Source organism: Filicampus tigris, chromosome 15, assembly GCF_054856515.1.
Source record: "Filicampus tigris isolate MCC_2025a chromosome 15, RoL_Ftig_1.0, whole genome shotgun sequence".
Lineage (NCBI taxonomy): Eukaryota > Metazoa > Chordata > Actinopteri > Syngnathiformes > Syngnathidae > Filicampus > Filicampus tigris.
Window position 1 is genome coordinate 19,906,888 of NC_141231.1, and position 18,320 is coordinate 19,925,207.

The 18,320-nt window shown below is 51.6% G+C and overlaps 3 protein-coding genes across 4 annotated transcripts; 1 reads left to right on the forward strand and 2 right to left on the reverse strand.

Moving 5' to 3' along the window:
• Window positions 1–87: 87 nt before the first annotated feature.
• On the reverse strand, window positions 88–5,819 carry wdr36 (WD repeat domain 36). The gene is made up of 22 exons (XM_086054374.1): window positions 5,487–5,819; window positions 5,170–5,197; window positions 4,988–5,088; window positions 4,804–4,921; window positions 4,527–4,659; window positions 4,010–4,064; window positions 3,790–3,922; window positions 3,529–3,701; window positions 3,318–3,438; window positions 3,186–3,251; window positions 2,980–3,069; window positions 2,741–2,883; window positions 2,550–2,667; window positions 2,322–2,487; window positions 2,018–2,126; window positions 1,860–1,939; window positions 1,681–1,788; window positions 1,367–1,607; window positions 1,045–1,158; window positions 813–894; window positions 539–726; window positions 88–297 (listed from the first exon to the last, which is right to left on the reverse strand). Exons 1-22 carry the CDS (start codon window positions 5,634–5,636, stop codon window positions 148–150), a joined length of 2,667 nt encoding a protein of 888 aa, XP_085910500.1. The 5' UTR covers window positions 5,637–5,819; the 3' UTR covers window positions 88–147.
• A 534-nt stretch (window positions 5,820–6,353) lies between these two features.
• LOC147135974 (E3 ubiquitin-protein ligase MARCHF5-like) lies at window positions 6,354–11,320 on the reverse strand. Of its 2 annotated transcripts, XM_086054426.1 has the most exons (7): window positions 11,193–11,320; window positions 10,578–10,654; window positions 9,121–9,332; window positions 8,863–8,993; window positions 8,613–8,778; window positions 8,392–8,534; window positions 7,473–7,751 (listed from the first exon to the last, which is right to left on the reverse strand). In XM_086054426.1, the coding sequence occupies exons 2-7, from the start codon at window positions 10,610–10,612 to the stop codon at window positions 7,623–7,625; spliced, it is 816 nt and encodes a 271-aa protein (XP_085910552.1). In that variant the 5' UTR covers window positions 10,613–10,654; window positions 11,193–11,320; the 3' UTR covers window positions 7,473–7,622. The 2 variants fall into 2 exon arrangements, with proteins under 2 accessions (XP_085910553.1, XP_085910552.1); XM_086054427.1 differs by lacking the exon at window positions 8,392–8,534 and having other exon boundaries at window positions 6,354–7,751.
• Window positions 11,321–12,022: 702 nt separating this feature from the next.
• Window positions 12,023–18,283, forward strand: actr1b (actin related protein 1B). The gene is made up of 11 exons (XM_086054413.1): window positions 12,023–12,243; window positions 13,513–13,577; window positions 13,673–13,748; window positions 13,976–14,101; window positions 14,222–14,346; window positions 14,937–15,153; window positions 15,642–15,734; window positions 15,807–15,981; window positions 16,085–16,146; window positions 16,216–16,256; window positions 16,885–18,283. Exons 1-11 carry the CDS (start codon window positions 12,196–12,198, stop codon window positions 16,985–16,987), a joined length of 1,131 nt encoding a protein of 376 aa, XP_085910539.1. The 5' UTR covers window positions 12,023–12,195; the 3' UTR covers window positions 16,988–18,283.
• The last annotated feature ends 37 nt before the right edge of the window (window positions 18,284–18,320 follow it).

Here is an 18,320-nt window from a genome sequence, read left to right on the forward strand (position 1 = left end):
TCCGGGCTGAAAAACGTTAGCATGAAGCCATTTGTCTGGCGTTCACGAGGATTTATAAAAACACTGAAGTCACAAACAAACTTTTATTTGATTTTTTTTATTGTAAACAAAGCAGAAGATTGATATTTAAAAAGCCTGAGTGCGTGTTCACAAAAGTGCACTCTTGGCATACGTCAACAAACAAAGCGATTGATTGAAGGACGCCCGTAGCTCCGCCCACCCTGCCTCCAGCCGCGAGGAGAGGCGGACCAACGCTTCCACGGCGACGGCATCCTGAGCCAGCGAGCGAAGGTGAAGCTGTTAACAGGAGGGCAAAATGTGTCACATCCGATTGGCCGTGTGGCCAATCCCTTCCTACATGCCGGATGAAAATCTCCATCTCGAGAAAAGGTACGATTCAATTCATGGGGAGTAGGAAATGACATTGCATTGCATGCGCATTTGGAATCATTTACTCGTCATTTCTCACTCACTAATTGCTACACAGAGATCACGCACGCACGCAGCTATTACATTCCTAAAACAGTCGCCACGTTACCTTGAGAAAGAGCGACAGGTAGGCGTGCGCCAGATCAAAGTCTCGGCCGCTGGCCAGCATGCTGTCAATCATGCCAATGAAGGCCAAAAGGAGGCCGCCGGCTCCGCCCCCTTCGGGCGACAGACCGGCGAGCTCGACGGACACGGCGGAGGGACCCAAAGTCTTCAACAGCTCCGCGGGAACTGCGACTGAGTGGATCAAAACGAAGAAAGAAAAATGTTCGCGATGGAATCAAAACAAACGCGGCAAGGCAGTTTTGTGTCAATGCGCTCACACGAGCCCGCGTCAAGAGCCGCCTCCAGAGCGCAGCTGAACTTTGACCTCTGAGAGGGCAGACTGCAGCTCAACACCTTTGACTGAGACACACACACGCACACACACAGACGCGGCGATTAATATGGGTGCGCTAATGAAATGAAAATTTCCCCACTGTGGGATCAATAAAGGCATTCTTATCTTATCTTATCTAAACGTTGCTGCCCGTCAACGGCGCGACGAGCGCTAACCTGCGTTTGCTGTTGCGGTAGGGAGAAGCGCGGCGTGAGGCCCGGCACGGTGGGCAGGAAGAAGGGCGCCGGCGACGCTGCGGCCGTGGGCGGCGTCACCGCTTTGTTCCTTCTCTGAAAACAAGGGCATGACAATACAATCCAAGTTTGCTGTGGCCGTACAGCAGGGGTCCCCGACCCCCGGGCCGCGGCAACCCCGGAATCACCGTCACGTGCGCCGTCTCGTATGAGCGTTTGTCACGCGAGATGCCGGACTGTTGTTTGGTCACGTGACAATCATGTGCCGCGCGCGACGACACCTGTCCCGCCGCGACGGGCGTACCTTGATGGCGTCCAGGCACAGCAGATGTTTCCATCTGGACTCGGGCAGCCGCGAGAGCGTCACCAGCTCCGCCCCCAACTGCTCGGCCGAGGCGTAGTCGTCGTCGGGCCCCTCCTCCCCCTCCGACGTCACTTCCCGCTCGGACTCCGGCGCCCCTCCCATCGGCAGAGCCTCCTCCTCCGGCCGGTGGTCGGCCGGGAGCGGGCGGAGCCAAGCCGGCCCGCGCAGGCTTTTATTGGTCCTGAGGAGGAGAGCCGCCGTGTGATTGGCCGCCGTCATTTGCGCGAGTACAAAGTGAAAGCGCGGCGGCTGACCACAAGCAAACGCCCAGGCTGTCCACGTGCGAGGTCGCCAGGAAGTCTCCGGTCGGGGACATGGACACGCCCACCGGCGCCATGGAAACCAGGAAGCAGTCCACCAGGCTGCGCAGGCCACAGCATTTGTACGCGCTTTTGTTTCTGGAGGGGGGGGGGGGGGGCAGTCGGGCTCTCACCTTCCGGACGGGAGGTCCCACGTGCGAACGGTGCAGTCCATGCCGACGCTGATCAGCCAGCGACCGTCCGGGCTGAAAGTCTGACAAAAGGCGGACAAAAGCTGCAGGCAAAGTTGCAGCCATGCGTAATACGGCTTTGCAGCGAGCGAGTCGCTCACCATGTCGTTGGTGTTGCCGCGGTGACCGGCAAACTTGCGGACCGCTCGCTTGGTTTCCACGTCGACGATCATCAGAGTCAAGTCGTCCAGAGCCAGCGCCAGCATGCCGCTGGCAGGAAGGAGGGAGGGAGGGAGGGAGGGAGGGAGGGAGGCGTCTCGTCAGCCCGCATTGCGCCAACGCGCTCGCTCGCTTTTTGGCTTTGTCGGAGGTGACAACTACTTGCTCGTCGTGTGTGAGCGAGCGAGCGTCTGCAATGTCTTTTCTGCGCCTCTGCATGTAGCTCCACGCTAGGCGTCAGCTAACCTGTCCCTGTGCAGCTTCATGCTAGCGGGCGCCGCAGTCAGCTCCATCTGCTCTTCCTGTTTGCGGCTCTTGAAGCGCCAGAACTTGAGCAGCCAATCAGACGCGGCGGTGAGAGTCAGCCGATTGAGCGCGTCGGTGGCCACGCCCCGCAGCGCGCCCTTGTGAGCTTTGGGCAAAAGGGCGGAGTTAACGGAGGGGGAAACCGCCCACGGCGGAGGAGCGCTTCACCTTTCTGCTCGTCGCCGTAGCAGCCGCGATGAAGTCCCGACTGCAGGTTGTAAACGTCGACGCGGCCGCACGAAGACCCCACAAGCGCAAAGTTTCCACAGGAAGTGATGTCAACGGCCTGGGGCAGGAGACAGGAAGTGGCGTGAGTGCGCAGAGGCCGGCGCCGGCGGCTGCATTAGCGCCGCGATTACCGTGGCGACAGCGTCGCTGCCGCCCCCCGGTGGTCTGAGGTGGTGCGCCCCCATGGTGCAGCGCTGGTAGTTCCAGGTGGTGGTGGCCAGGCGACCGCGGTGGCACGCCACAATGCCGTCCCAGTCGGACTGGCGGGACGCAGCTGTCGATGCACACGATCAACGCCTGCGTCACGTCGGCCATCTTGACTCTGAGGTGACGTGCGTGCGTGCGTGCGTGCGTGCGTGCGCGCGCTAACCGCAGGAGAAGGCGGTGATTGCGGGCAGCCGCAGCTCCTCATACGACAAGCCCTTCTTCTTCTTCTGCTCTTTCTTTTTATTGACGGAGCCTAAAGACGCAGACAAAAGCCACATGCGTGACGCGCATGTGTGCGCACACGCAAACATGCACACAGTTGAAGAAGCAATCAGGTGGTGACCAAGGTGTGGGTGGGCGGAGTCAGACCGTGTCCAAGGTTCTTGTTGAATCGCTCGTGGACGGTGGAAAAAGACTGCAGTGTCCCGTCTTGGCCTGTAGGGGAAGACGTCTTCGTTTGACCGTCGGAACGGAAATGTCGTCGTCCTCGTTCGCACTTACCCGCGCTGAGGATGTTTTTGCCGTCGTTGCCATGGTGACAGACGGTGGTGGGCGGGGCACTGTGACCCTGCCGGTTTCTCAGCAACCTGGCTCCTCCTCCTTCCCGCTCGAGGATCCACACCTGAAGACAAACCGAGGGAAAGGCTCGAGGCGCTCGGCTGTCCCAAGGTCGGCCGCGCTTGCTGTCGGCGGCGGCGGCGGCGGCGCCGACCTTGACGGCGTTGTCGGCGGCGGTGGTGATGAGAAGCGGCTCGCCGTGCACGAAGCTGGCGCTCACCGCCGTCTTGTGGGCGTGTCTTAGCTGGGCCGCCAGCTGCTGCCGCTCCAGGTCCCACAAGGTCACGTGACCTTGAGGGCTTCCCGCCGCCAGCGTGGGCGGCCCGTCTGCGGGGGTCACAGGTCACGCACGGCATCGCACATGACGAACGCACACGTGACCGCCGAGCGCGCGCGTATGCACGCACACGCTCACCTGTCCGGAAAGCCAGCGACGTGATTGGTCCCCAGTCCTGCGTGAAGGCCATCAGCGTCTCGTCCAATCGGATGTCGTGAACGATGATGCGACCCGTTGCCGTGCCGACGCCCACCACGTCCACCGCCGGGCTCTGTCCCGGATTCACTTTCGCTCATTAGCCCAAACCAACTGCCAAAATGGACGAGCCAAAAAAATACCCCCCCCCCCCCCCACTCACCTGCTGCAGTGCGGTGACAGCTGCCGACCAGCCAGCAAACGTGTACAATAACTTGCTGGACGCAAGCGCAACACACACGCACACACACAAAGTTAGTGTGATGATTGTAAGGCGGGGCCATGCATCCATTTCATTGAGGAATTTGCATCAAGGCACGTTTTTGTTGGTTTTTTTCTTTTTGAATGCCGCCCGCTGATGTGCACTGCTTACACTAGACGTGTAATGTTTTGTTTTTTTCAAGGTGATCGCAACGAGATCAACATCACCAATGCGCAAAATGTTCAGCATAAATTTGCCTTCAGGTTCTCATTTGGAAAGACTTGTGGGAAAACCGAAATTATGCAATGAGAACATTTTCGGAACATGCCCAAGTAATTGAGCGCCGATCAAAATAATTTTGCCATGGAAAAAGCATTTTTGCGGGCCGCACTGTGCAGATGTTCATTTGCATTTGGCATCCGCCAATGCCGGCTGTTGCTTGAGCTGAGACGGCGGCTGAGCGCGCTAGCGCGCTAACCTGGTCTTGAGGTTCCACAGCTGCAACGCACCCTGGGAGCTTCCCAGCAGGACTTTGTTGAGGTACGTGCTGGGGTGCATCATGGCCGACACCTCGAAGGTGGCGGGGTCAAAGTGCAGCTGCACGTACGCGTCTGCCGGAGGAAGACCACGACGCAACGCGTCACATATGGCACAAACAAACACGCAGACAGACGCACAAGCCCCACGATCGATCAAATATTCCGAACGCGTCATTTTTCACACAAATCGGCCGATCGCGAAAGCTCCGCCCTCACCGCCGCTTTGAACGTCCCAGACGATGACGAGCCCGCCGCCGTCGGCCGAGATCAGCTGGTCGCCGAAAGGGAGCAGCAGGCGCACGTCCCGTTTGTGTCCGACGTAACGCATCACCACCTGCGCACAGAGAACACTGCAGACCCCGCCCATCGCAATGTCGAGGCCCCGCCCCCCCCGCCTCACCTCTTTGTTCCTAGCGAAGGCGTACACGAGCGAACCCGCGGCGGCAAACGTCAACATCCTGTCTGCTGCCACGCACGTGATGTCATCCTGGAGGCTGTTGCCTAGGCGACCGCATCGCACAACGTCAGCCAATCCGGCCCCACATTGTGCGCAACCAAATCAAACACTTAGACAATACTCACTGACGGCCACGATGCCCAAACGATTGACCTGGAGCATTAAAAAAAAAAAAAACAACAACGATGATGTCAGAGCCCCAACAAAGTCATTGCGACATTTTCCGAACATTTCAAAGTTGTAAAGAGTACGTCCAAACACGGAGGGAGGGTAAAAATGAGGCCAAGAAGGAAAGAGGCGAGATGATCTAGGAGACAAGGAAGGGAGGATAGGAGGATGAAAGGAACGAAGGAAGGAAGGCAGGACATTGTTTAATACAGACAGAAGTCATCGACCCATTCTCAACTCGATCGGTGCTTGCAGCGAAACGTTTTGTTCTTACGTTGTACGTGTGCAAACATTTGCCGACAGACGTGACCAGGTAGAACTGCCGATGTTTGCGGTGATAGCGGAGCACGTGCGGCACGTGGTTGCAGTAAAGTCCCAAAAAGCGGAAGCCGCTAAACAAACAACTTCCACCTCCTCCCGCCATCAAAGCCGACGTTCTCACAACTCAAAGCCCTGAAAGACGACGGCGACAGCGACGGTGACAAAAAAAAAAAAAAGGCCACGAGACGTCGAGAAATCGAGCAAGAGGAAGAAGCAATCCACGTGGGAGCAACAAAAAAAGGAGTCCGTGTAGGAAACTGAATACACACACTAAAGTTCCGCTCGCTGAAACGCACATTTCGCTCAAAACCTCACACCATTTGTCATCAACGCATTGGGGGAAAGACGCTCACATAAATTTGTCCATTATTAAAAGACGGTCGCGAGTAGCGAAAATCCAGAATTGCCCCCAGCCCAACCAACTGAAATGCATTGGGAAAATTGGCTGCTATTTTTTTGAAGGGTAGCTGTGTTAAATCCAATTCTTCAGAAAACTCGGATAAATCTCCAATATGCGTTTCCCACTAAAAGGGGCCAACCATAAAAATAAATAAATGTATTTTTTTCAAAAAAGGGAAAAAAAATCCACAAACAAGTTAATCTACGGTGATGGGGGAAATTAATATATATACATACATATATATACATACATACATATATACATACATATATATATACATACATACATACATATATACATACATATACATACACATATATATATATATACATACATATATATACATACATATATATATATATATACACACATATACATATACACACACACACACACACACGTCCATGTGACTGAGATCTATTTTGTGACATCACAAAAGAGTTTTATTAATCAAATACAACTCAAATAAAACTTTTGAGAAATGTACATTTCTACTCACCAGAAGGGACAAAATGTCAACCAAAAATAACCACCGTCATATGTCATCATCTTTCAACACCAGAGAGCCCAAAAACGAAATCTTTTGACAGGCTCTGAATAATAATAATTTGACATTATTTTTGATGTATGAGGCGGCAGACATGCAGCTGATTTCACACTAGATTTCGTAAAAACAAAAACAAACGTTCTTTCAACTAAATGTACATTGTGCTCTTTGTGTACTGCACATCCCGCCCGAGTTTATCGAGCCAAATTCACTTCTCACAAAAGGTTAGTTGCACAAGAATGGGCTTTGGCATGAAATCTGTGGAAGAATCCAAAATGCTCTCCAAGCTTTTTTGTGGACATCATCCCTGCAAACGTTTGCTCATGGAATCAAGTTCACTTGCAAATGCGACTTTTAGGGTCTCTCTGAAATTTTGTGAGCAGTGCAAACGCAAACAGTGGAACCTCGCTCTTTGTGAGCCCAAGTTGACGTATGATTTGGTTTGAGACAAGTTGTCTCCCATCAAAACGGAAATTCCAGTTTTTGGGGAATCCTACCCTTTTTGTTGACACATTAAAAAAATAAATAAAATAAAACAGCGTGACAGAGTCATTGACTTTCCGCAATTTACGCTCGTTCATTGGTTGCGTTTCCCGAGTTGCGCAATAGGTGTTCCATAGGAACTTCCGAGTGCGTTTCCACAACCCAATCTTTTTTTGAACAACTCAAAACAATTAGCCGACCGATGCGTTAATGGCAAGAGTTCCTGACAAAAAAGTGAGACCTTCAAAAGTAAAAGCATGCAACTTACAAGCACCGCCAACGTTGCCCCAACTTGTCGGATTGTGGGAAAGACCTTTCTGTCTGTCTGTTGAACACATCTTACGCAAAACGCCCCAAAGGCGAGAACCACGAAATTCTCACCATCAAGTCGTTCCATAAAGTTCAAATGTTCACTCATTCATGTTTCAGCTTTCTCTACGTACAACCATAATTCGATGGTGAAATGTCATTTTGTTGATATTTGGGGGTGCCTCGAACAGACTAATTGTCATTATTTCATTTTCTTACGGGAAATATTGCTTGGTTTTCGTGCTAATTTGTGGAAGTGAGTTGTGATGGCGAGCGAGGTAGCGCCGTAGCAAGCGGGCGCAAGCGGCCTTTTGATGCCGTCCTCGTCGTCGTCGTCGTCGTCACCGTCGTCACGGACCGGCGGCGGTGTCGCGGGTGTCCGGGTAGTCCAGGATGTTTCGCTTGGTCTGCGCGATGTGCTGCTGATGTTTGACGTACACCTTCAGCGAGCCCTTCAGCAGCACAAAGGTGGCGCCCCCCTGTGGACGGAGGACCGCACAAGTCTGTTTTCTCTCGCTCGCCCCGTACGCGCTGTCGACTGAAAATGAGGTCAAGACTGCTCAGGTAACGACCAATCACGGCTCACATTCAGGGAACGGGTCAGCCGCGATTGTGATGTCATTTTCAGTCGACAGAAGACAAAATGGCCGCCCCCGGAGATGGCTAAAAACTGGTGGATTAACACTTATTCCGCAAACACAAAATGAATCCAAATGGAGGGGGCCGGCTGGGAACATATTCTTGAAAAAAAAGATGTTCGGGTTGACTTCCGCTTTAAAAATGTTTTTTTGACGAGTATGCCAATTTTGTAACGGCGGAGTGCAACAATCGTAAATGTTAATGAATTTCGATTCATTGCAGAGCCCTACGGCGTACGCTCGTGAATTTTCTCATTCATTCGGCTCATTGAATTGATCGGCGCCGGACGAGTTTCTTGCATTTCAAACTGGTCCTCCCCGACGGCGTCGGCATTTTCCGCCCCCCCGACCGGCCTGTCGGAACAGAACTCGCTCACGGCCGAGTTTGGATCTTGCAGCAATGATTGCATGAAAGAATCGGGATTTCAAGCCGATAGGCCGTATTCCGTTTGAACGGTCGCCGTGCGAGGGGCGGGCTCACCAGGAGGGTCTGCCGCAGGTCGGAGGCCACCCGGCGGAAGAGGAGACGGCCCAGCAGGCTGGCGATCCACGGCAGGACCAGAGCGCCGCACAGGGTCCGCGACACCGACGGCGGCGGAGGGGGGGGCGGCTCGCCGCCGACAGCTGACGCGCAACAACAACAACAACGCGGCGGTGACAACGCGGCCCGACACCGCCCGCGAGCCTACTGTATGTGCGTACCACGCTGGCGCCGGGAGGAATATCGGAGCCACAGGCGCAACACAAAGTCTTCCCAGCGCACCATCTTTCCCAGCACCAGGATGACGGGGATGGCGGGGAGAGCCATCAGCAGGAAAAGAGGGTCGGCGCCCTCCATCATGTTGAGGCCCTTCTTGTGTCCGGCCACCTGACCTCCACAAGGCGCACGCTGTGTGAACACGCGCGCAAACGCACACGCAAACGCACACGCAAACGCACACTTGCCGCTCACCTGCATGACGGCCACGGCGCCGTAGGTGACGGCGGACCAGTACGCCGTGCCCACCAGCACCCCGAAGGCGGCCAGCGGACTGGCCCGAGACAGCGCGCGGTCCACCCGCTGCAGGAAGTACACCAGCGGACCTGGCGCCGGCCGCAAAAGAGCAACATGCGTCAACGCTCAGCTCTAGCGCAGCAGCGCGCCCGCTCGCTCGCTCGCTCGCTCGCTCAGACGCTCAAAAGCATTTGTCCAAAAAAGAATCTGCGGTACCCATCTTAGGAAAGACGATGCGGTAATGCGTGCCGCATTGTGGGCAGGCCACGCCCACGCCGTCGCCGCCGCCGCCGCCTCTCTGTTTCTCGTCCAGCCAGCGCTGAAGACACGAGCGGTGGATCCATTTGGTGCAGCCTTTACACCGGCACGGGCTCAGCCACTGCGCGCCGCCGTCGTCGCTCTCCGAGGCCAAACACACCCAGCAGTGTCTGAGGCGCACACGCAACACGACTGCTCAATGTTCCTTTTGGGCGGGTTTGCGGGCAGCTCGTCAAAATCGGCACGACTTCCTCACGTTACAACGGCGCAACGCAGGCAGCAACAACATTTTCTAGTTGCACTCGTCATGTTCCTCATCAGTTTGGTCATAAGGCACTTGGAACAAGCAGTCAGATCAATAAAATATGACATGGATACAAGAGGAGTTGGTTTTTTTTTTTTGATCATTGCTCTCAAAGGGGAAAATCAACCCAAACATTTTTTTTTTTTTTCAAGAATATGTTCCCAGCAGGCCCACTGGTTGAAACACGGCATTCTGATGAATATTACCTCTGTGGAATAGGAGTTAAGAAGCAACATTTTGAGCCATCTCAGGGGGCGGCCATTTTGTCACTTCTGTCGACTGAAGATGACATCGCAACTTTAATGTCTACGGAAGGGGCTCGCAACGCAGTCACAAGTTCCCGCGTTACGACGGTTGTGAGCCAATGTTGTCGTTCTAAACAGCGGTGCCTTGATTTATGAATAACTCGTTCAATTTTCGCCTTGTGCCGCAAGCTAAAACGTGACATCGACGTGAGCTTCACATATGCCGCCGCTCAAGTCAAGTCAAATGGAAGAGAACAAACGGAGCAATTGAAGCTAGAGTATGTCATTTCTGTCGCCCCCGAGGCTGGAATCTTGCATGGCAACAACAGAACCCTTGCTTGGGATATGACATACCGTAGCTATGCCTAGGCCCCGCCTCCGCCACCATGGGATCGCACAACGTTTTGATGCCTTCAAAGTCAGCGGGTGGGCAAAAAGATGGATTGCTCTCTATTATTGCCATGTTTTTGCATCAACTGTTCAGTGTTGAACTTTCACCATTTTCCGTCCGGCACCTGGTTGGGGCAGCTAAGGGGTCCTCGGAAAGATGCGTGCCATTTATTTGTAGCGATTAGTCTTTTGTTTACACAGTCAATACTGCGGGATTATTTTATGCTGTAAAAACGCAAAATATGTTTGGTTTAGCGTTTGACCAACCAGGGAACGCACGCGGCCCCCTGCCAAGTAAAAATGTGTGATTTCGGGTTGATGCGAAGAGTTCAAATCAGTGAATAATTGAAAAGGGCCATTATAATTGAAAAACAAAAACTTTTTGGAGCCCCCAAAAGAATTGTATGCGGGGGTCCATTCATTGTTTATCGAAGGATGTTTGATGGGGGGGGGGGGGGTGTCAGTGGTGGTTTTACTTCTCCGGCTGCTCCTCATCCAGCGTGGCAGCCATGATGATTTTCTTCTTCACATTAGCCTCAATCCATCAGAAAAGCTGTGGAATGACACAATAACCACCATTTGTTAGGCTATCCTAGCCAAAGTATCACGAAACTTTCGTGACGTCACACGCACTTTCAGCAGACACTTCATTAAGTACACCCATAATCAAAACGTGTCTTTACAAAGGCAATATTGTAATCATCTATAATTATAAACACAACCGTGTCATAATTTGGCAATCACTTTTCAATCTTTATTCGGTTTTTTTTTTCCAAGACTAAAGTGAAACCGTAAAAACTTCCAGTGAAATGAAAGCAAGCGGCTTCGTGTGTGTAGCACACCTCACTCGATCGTATGACGTCCAAAGTTAAATGTCAGCGCGTACAAAAATAAACTTTGATTGAGTTACAATCACAACTTTTTTTTCCACGGGTCTCCTGTTCGCATGGGACGTTTTTACTTCCAAGTGCCAACAGGAGATAGCTAAGCTAATTTAGCTAGCTAGCGTCAACGACGACGTGTAAACAAACAACAGCACGGATAAAACCTACACTGTCGACACACAAATATCCTCCTACCACATAACCCACCTTGAAGCACGGATACAGCCAAACAGTTATATATTATTTGTCTTTGACGAACTCGCCTGAGCTCTTTCGTAGTGTTTGGGATTCACGGACTTTCCTCCCTAGACACGCCCCCTTTTGTGAATCTTGCACTGATTGGTCGGCCGGTACATTCAACGCTCAGGAAGAGTGTGGGAAATGGGAGTATCAACCGCGAGGAACGAAACAATGGGAAATCTAGTTGATATTTGATTTAAAAAAAATAAACGAATAATTAAAATACAGATAGAAGAAAATGGAAGGAAAATAAACATTTTCCTATGTAGCATGTAGCAAATTGACGATTGTTTCAAGTAGTGCTTCAAAAAGACCACGCGCGCACAGGTAGAAAACAAAAACAAGATGGTCAGGCTGGTTGAGGGGATACTGGATTATTTTAGTCACGAAATCCGCAAAACACACCAAAAGAATGAAAAAGAAACAAGCCATAACATGTGCGACGTTAAAACACAGATCATGTTGACAATATTATCCGAAAGAACAACGCAAACTCGTATCTCAAGGTCAAGCCACCAATGCACAATGCATTTACAAAGAATGCTTTACCTTTGCTAGGCCTCGTAGAAAAGTAAGTACTCAAGGAAAGACCAGTCCCCTGAAAAATCTACATAAGTACAGGAACGAGGTCATTTCCAGCCGCTGTTACCGTGCGTCTTCGAAATCTCGGCCGCAAACTGCTCCTGATTTCAATTGGTTCAGCCTCCCGTCTGTCATCAAATACTTCATTGTGATTGGTCAGATTGGCTGTCAGTCGCCGTGCTGACGTGTAGCGTGGTCGGAGGGCGGGACGTGGTAGGAGAGGAGCGTCGAAGCGGACTGGAGCGGCGCCCACTGTCGCTCTGCTCATCCGCGCAGCGAGCGAGCGACGAACGAACGGGCGGACGCTTTTTTTCCCCTCACGCATTGGACGTCATTCAGCACCGAAAGTGGACGCCGACCGACGCGCGACTCAACATTCTCGCCCGTCATGGAGTCCTATGACATTTTAGCTAATCAGCCCGTAGTGATCGATAACGTGAGTATGATGACGTCATTCGCCCACACCCAAACCGAGGCCGCCGCTGGCTAGCTGTTAGCTTAGCCACGCCATTGTCTTGGAGCTATCTGCAGCCCTTTGCTTACCCACACCGCCACCTGATTATTGTTATTATTATCGTTATTATTATACGTACCGACAACCGACGACAAACACAATTGGAAGACGGACCTGGATACTGTTTTGATTCTGCCGATTAGCATTAGCGAGAGCTAGCTCGTAATGCTAGCTGACCGGCTGCTAGCCAACCAGCGAAGTGACAGATGACAAATGCTACCTAGCTGCCGATAGTTTCAGCATCACATCACTTTACATTTTATTTTGAACAGTTTTGTTTTTTTCCTAGATTCAGCATCGCAACATTTTGCTGTTGTATTTGACGGCTTGAATTAGCTATCAGGGATCTTGCACAGAAAAAATAAATAAAAATTATCACTACATATCTCGTTTTTTTGTTTTTGTCTGTACAAGAAACGTTGAGTTGCATTTAAGAAATCCAATGTACTGCTACAGACAACCCAAAATGTTGTTTCTGATGTTACAAAATCATTTTTCAACTCTGAAAAACAGATGCTTGACTTAAGCTTACTTTCAAATAATGAAGTCAGTGGCTGTTTGATTGCTGCTCATTCATGAAATTCAAGCCAAACTTAAATGATCGACCAGAAGCAAAAATGCCATCTGATCGTGTGTTTTGTCATCATTGTATTGCCTGTGGAGCATGTAGTCAGCTGTCAACTTGAATCACTTAACAACGTAACATACTGTACATGTCCAAACTAACAGCCAATTAAACAGTTTATTTTACCTGGCGAATGTGATTTTTGCTTCTGAATCGCAGGATCCAGCGTCAGCACATCAGGGCTGGAGACGTCGACTTCATTTTCACACGTGACTCATTTGAATGGAGTCGATGTAGGGCAGAGAATTAAACATTGTGTTTGCTCAAGACCCTATCACACTGAGCTGCGAACATTTGCCTCAACGCTAATTGAGGCTGAGAATTTACTTAATTGTGGAGAATATCGCAATGTGGTGATGAATCAATATTTCCACACACTCCTCAATATGCCGACCGTACAGATGAATCGCGCAGCAGAACCAATCGCGCGTGGCGTCGCGTTCGTCGGCGGTGGGACAAAGTGCCCGTTTGTTGTTGCCTGGCCCGCGGCCGTGTCTCATGAGCCTCTTCATCCTCACACGCTTCACATGGAATCATGCCACGTCTGTTTCCGATTGTGTGCGCAGGGTTCAGGGGTCATCAAGGCTGGATTTGCTGGAGACCAGATCCCCAAATATTGTTTTCCTAACTAGTAAGTCGTGCCGGTGGCTCTTCTTCAACTTTGATCGCAAGCATGAGCTGACGGTGAAGCAACTATCACTACTTGCGCGCGTGTGTGTGTTGCAGTGTCGGGCGTCCCAAACATGTGCGCGTCATGGCGGGCGCCTTGGAGGGAGACCTTTTTATCGGGCCAAAAGCAGAGGTAACTCCTTACGCCAGCGTTCCCAACCTTGACTGGGCAATCAAGGTTGTTGTGTTTTTTTGGGGGGGCGGGGGGTGCTTACAAAGCATCGCCTGGTCAAACCTGGTAAATCCTAATCAATAGTGTGTGGCCATGTGCTGTCCATTGCATGAATTGTTCCATGCGTGCGGGCAGCCCGGTGCTTCGGTGAGGGTGTGTGATTGCCCGTTTGTGCTTCCGTGCGCCAGGAGCACCGCGGGCTGCTGTCGGTGCGCTACCCGATGGAGCACGGCATCGTGAAGGACTGGAACGACATGGAGAGGATCTGGCAGTACGTTTACTCCAAGGAGCAGCTGCAGACCTTCTCCGAGGAGGTGGGCCGGCCCGCCCGTCCGTCCGTCCGTCCGTCCGTCCTTCCGTCCGTGGCGCTGCCGTTCATGGCGAGCGTGAAGAAAGGGCCGCTTGTCAAGCTGTTGTCCGCGTGTGTTTCTCAGCATCCCGTTCTCCTGACCGAAGCGCCTCTCAACCCCAGCAAGAACCGCGAGAAGGCCGCCGAGGTCTTCTTTGAGACCTTCAACGTTCCCGCGCTCTTCATCTCCATGCAGGCGGTGCTCAGTTTGTAAGCGTGCCAGCTAACGTCTTCACCAGCTCACCACCACCCAAAAAAATGAAACAGAATGAATCTTATCACAGGGGCTGCAAGTAATGACTTTTTTTTCCATTTGATGAATCGGGTTAAAAAAGACATGACTGAATCACCATTTTAGGATTTTGACTTTTTTTTTTTTGTCTGAATAGCGTGGACTAAATTAACTTGACTATTCAGCCCAAACGAGGAATCAAATCCAGTAACAAAGCCAATGGAGTCCAACTAAATAATTGACTCCCACATCACAATGATTTGTACATGGGGTTGAGCCCCGCTATTGGCCGGGCCGGGCCGCCAAGAGCAAAAATCGCTCCATCACTGGCGGCCATTCAAATGCGCTATTTTAGCTGGGCTGGAACGATGAATCGACTTAAGACCTCATTTCGCCACGGCAGTCGGACCAAATGACGGCGTTAGGAATCACTGAGTCGTTCCCCTCCCCCTTGATCACCAAATTGCGATTTCCCTAAAGTTGAGCATGTGAGCGATGGAAAACCTGCGGCGGAGAATATGACGTGGCCGGCCGGCCGCTCGGTTGTCCTTCCCTCCCTGCCGCTCAGGTACGCCACCGGACGCACCACGGGCGTGGTGCTGGACTCGGGCGACGGCGTGACGCATGTGGTGCCCATCTACGAGGGCTTCGCCATCCCGCACTCCATCATGCGCGTGGACATCGCCGGCAGGGACGTGTCGCGCTACCTGCGCCTGCTCCTGCGCAAGGAAGGCTACAACTTCAACACCTCGGCCGAGTTCGAGGTGGTGCGCACCATCAAGGAGGTGAGGCGGCGTCCGAACGTTACGCAGAACAAGGTGGCGCTCTGAAAACACGCGGTCTTTGCAGAGGATAAAGAATAGGTGCTTGAGCACAGTTACATTATCTGTCCCATTTCTCGCGATGAAAGGCGCTATACAAATAAAATTGAAAAATCTCACATTTTTGCTCACAAGTCAAAGCAAAAAGTTGTCCGACGTCAGCTCATCTCTTGAAAGTGTCGCGTCGCTCGTATCTCAAGGCACCACTGTACGTACATATAGATGTACACTCCTCCAAACAAACTATTTCGTCGAATAAATGCCCACTAGCTTAATGCTAACATATAATGTGAAGCACCATCGAGGAGCTAAGGGAAATTAGCATCAATGATGATAAGCCTTCAAACAAGTGCAAACTAACAAACGTTGTCGCTTTCCCAAACCTTGAGTTTGACACGATGAAATTGGACGAAAACGTGGTCCGATGACGTAGCGCCCGCTTTCGCCACCAGAGGGCGTGCTACCTGTCGCTGAACCCTCAGAAGGACGAGACGCTGGAGACGGAGAAGGCTCAGTACGTCCTCCCCGACGGCAGCGCCTTAAACGTGAGCGGGCGCCTATCTGTCGCCGAAGCCACGCCCCCTCCCGGCGCTGACCAATCCCGCCCTTGCCTTCAGATCGGGCCCGCCCGCTTCCGCGCCCCCGAGCTGCTGTTCCGGCCCGACCTGGTGGGCGACGAGAGCTCGGGCATCCACGAGGTCCTGGCCTACGCCATCCAGAAGTCCGACATGGACCTGAGGCGCACGCTCTTCTCCACCATCGTGCTGTGCGGGGGGTCCACGCTCATCAAAGGTGCGAGCGCCCGCCCGTCCGTCCGTCCGTCCGTCCGTCCGTCCGTCCGTCCGTCCGTCCGTCCGTCGCCAAACACTGTGTGACACACTGTCGCCCCCTTCAGGCTTCGGAGAGAGATTACTGACTGAAGTGAAGAAGCTTGCACCCAAAGACGTCAAGATCAAGGTTCTGCTCTCTTGACACCCCCCCCACCGCTAATAACGCTTCCTGACTAACGGCTGTGTGTCTGTGCAGATCTCGGCCCCCCAGGAGAGACTCTACTCCACGTGGATCGGGTACAAAATGACTTTGGTCTATTTGTTGTTCTTTTTTAACTCATGGACTGCCGGACGTTTCCAAAGCAAAACGCTTGTAGTTTACCTTATTACGCAATACTTTGCGACTTTTGTTTTTGGTCTTTTGCACTTAACTAATACACCATATATTTGAAAAAAAACCAAAATAATCAAAACTTCAAAGGGAGCGTTTTCGAAAAAATTTAAACGAACAAACCTGCTGTGAAAATGAATTAAAAGTAACTGGATTTAAAAAGATGAAGTCAAAATGAAATAAATGCAAAGTATAATGAAAAAGCCCAAACTTTTGTTACCGAGATACATCTTGCGTCACGTTGGCATTTCTTTCTCGTAAAATCGCCATCGTCTCATCTTTTCCTCCAATCGAAAGCTGCGCTGATCCCCCCTCCGAAGCGATGCAACGCCGCCATCTACTGGCGTCTGCTTGTCACTACAGTTACGTGAAAGTTTCGATTCCTCACACGCAAATCCGTGCGACTCTCTTCCTCGGCCGCCCGCTGAAAAAATGTCCGGACGGACATAAACGTCCACGGCAGTCGATGAGCTAAGATGACTTGCGTTCATGTCGCGATTAACGCGCTGACTGTGTGGCCCCGCCCACCCGCAGAGGCTCCATCTTGGCGTCGTTGGACACCTTCAAGAAGATGTGGGTGTCCAAGCGGGAGTACGAGGAAGACCGAGCGCGCGCCATCCACAGGAAGACCTTCTAGGACAGCGGCGCCCGCCCTCCCGCCGACAACACCCAGAACTGCCCCGCCTCCGGCCCCGCCCTTTCCACGCGCTGAGGACCGCTCCCGTCACATGAAGGCACACGTGACGTCAGGCGTGTCCATAAAAGTCCTTTTTATTTTCTTCTTTCTTTTTGCTACGGTTTCATTCCAAACTTTTCTATTGTGTCACAAAATGGCCGCCGCCGCCGCCACTAGTGCCACTTTTGGCCTACCGGTCAAAGCTGAAGCTTAATACCAACGATGGCGACGAAACGGTTGCTCAAATGGCTCGTTGAAATCCAGCTCAAGGTCTGTGGACAAGTGTCCCCCCCCCGCCCCCCCGTTGTACTCATTAGTAAGACTAATACATCCTCCACTAGCAAAAAACGAGCGCACTAGTACAACGACCGTCTTGCTATGCATTTCTTTTCCGCAGTGGCGTATTTATTCGACTAGTATGCGCTTTATCCGCAGTAGTGGAAGAACTTACTGGTAAGCTACTACTCGTGTGTTTGTTTTCTCAACCTCCAAGTGGACGTTGAATAAACGCTGCCATTTGAGCTTTTATTCCGCACCCCGACAAGGTCCATGTGCTATCACACTCTTTCTCCTCACTAGCAAGACAATCCAGTGCGCTAGTAGATCACCACCTCATACTAAAGGACTACTACTAAATGACCGTGCTGCACGAGTAACACCACTAGGCCTAACGAGCAGGCATCTGTCACATACTAGTAGCCTCATGGAAACTACTAAGAGCACCAAAATGTCCACTGGTTGTTTGACTCTCGAGCCATCTGTAAATGTTGTCCTTGTAGTGAGGACAAAACTGCACGTGTTGACAACCATGTGCTACTCGCACTTAACACTTTGCTAGTAGTACTGTTGGTGTGCCCATGTCAACCAGTTGACCGTTTTGCCTGACTAGTAACGTAGAACGTGAGAACACAGACCATACTAGTACATGGACAGCAAAGAAATCCATCTTAAGGACGTACTAGTTGGCCAAAAATGGTACTAGCGGGGGGGGGGGGAAGCAGACGCATGGAATGATCACACTAAATCCAAAATAAGAAGGCGGCAGTTGAGAGATGATTGACAAGTCACCGGCCAATCAAATACTGCAGTTAGCCGGCGGCGAGGATTCTGGACCTTTTTCAAGAGTGACCGCAAAAAAGAAAAAAATGTCGTGTTTGCTAATCACTTTTGCTCCGGTCGATATCGGCGTCATTATGATTACGATTATTCTCATCCTGATAATTATTATGAAAGAAATAAATATGTCTGCTGCTCCGATGCTTGCGTTTGGCCTAAAGTGTCAGCGTCTACTCAT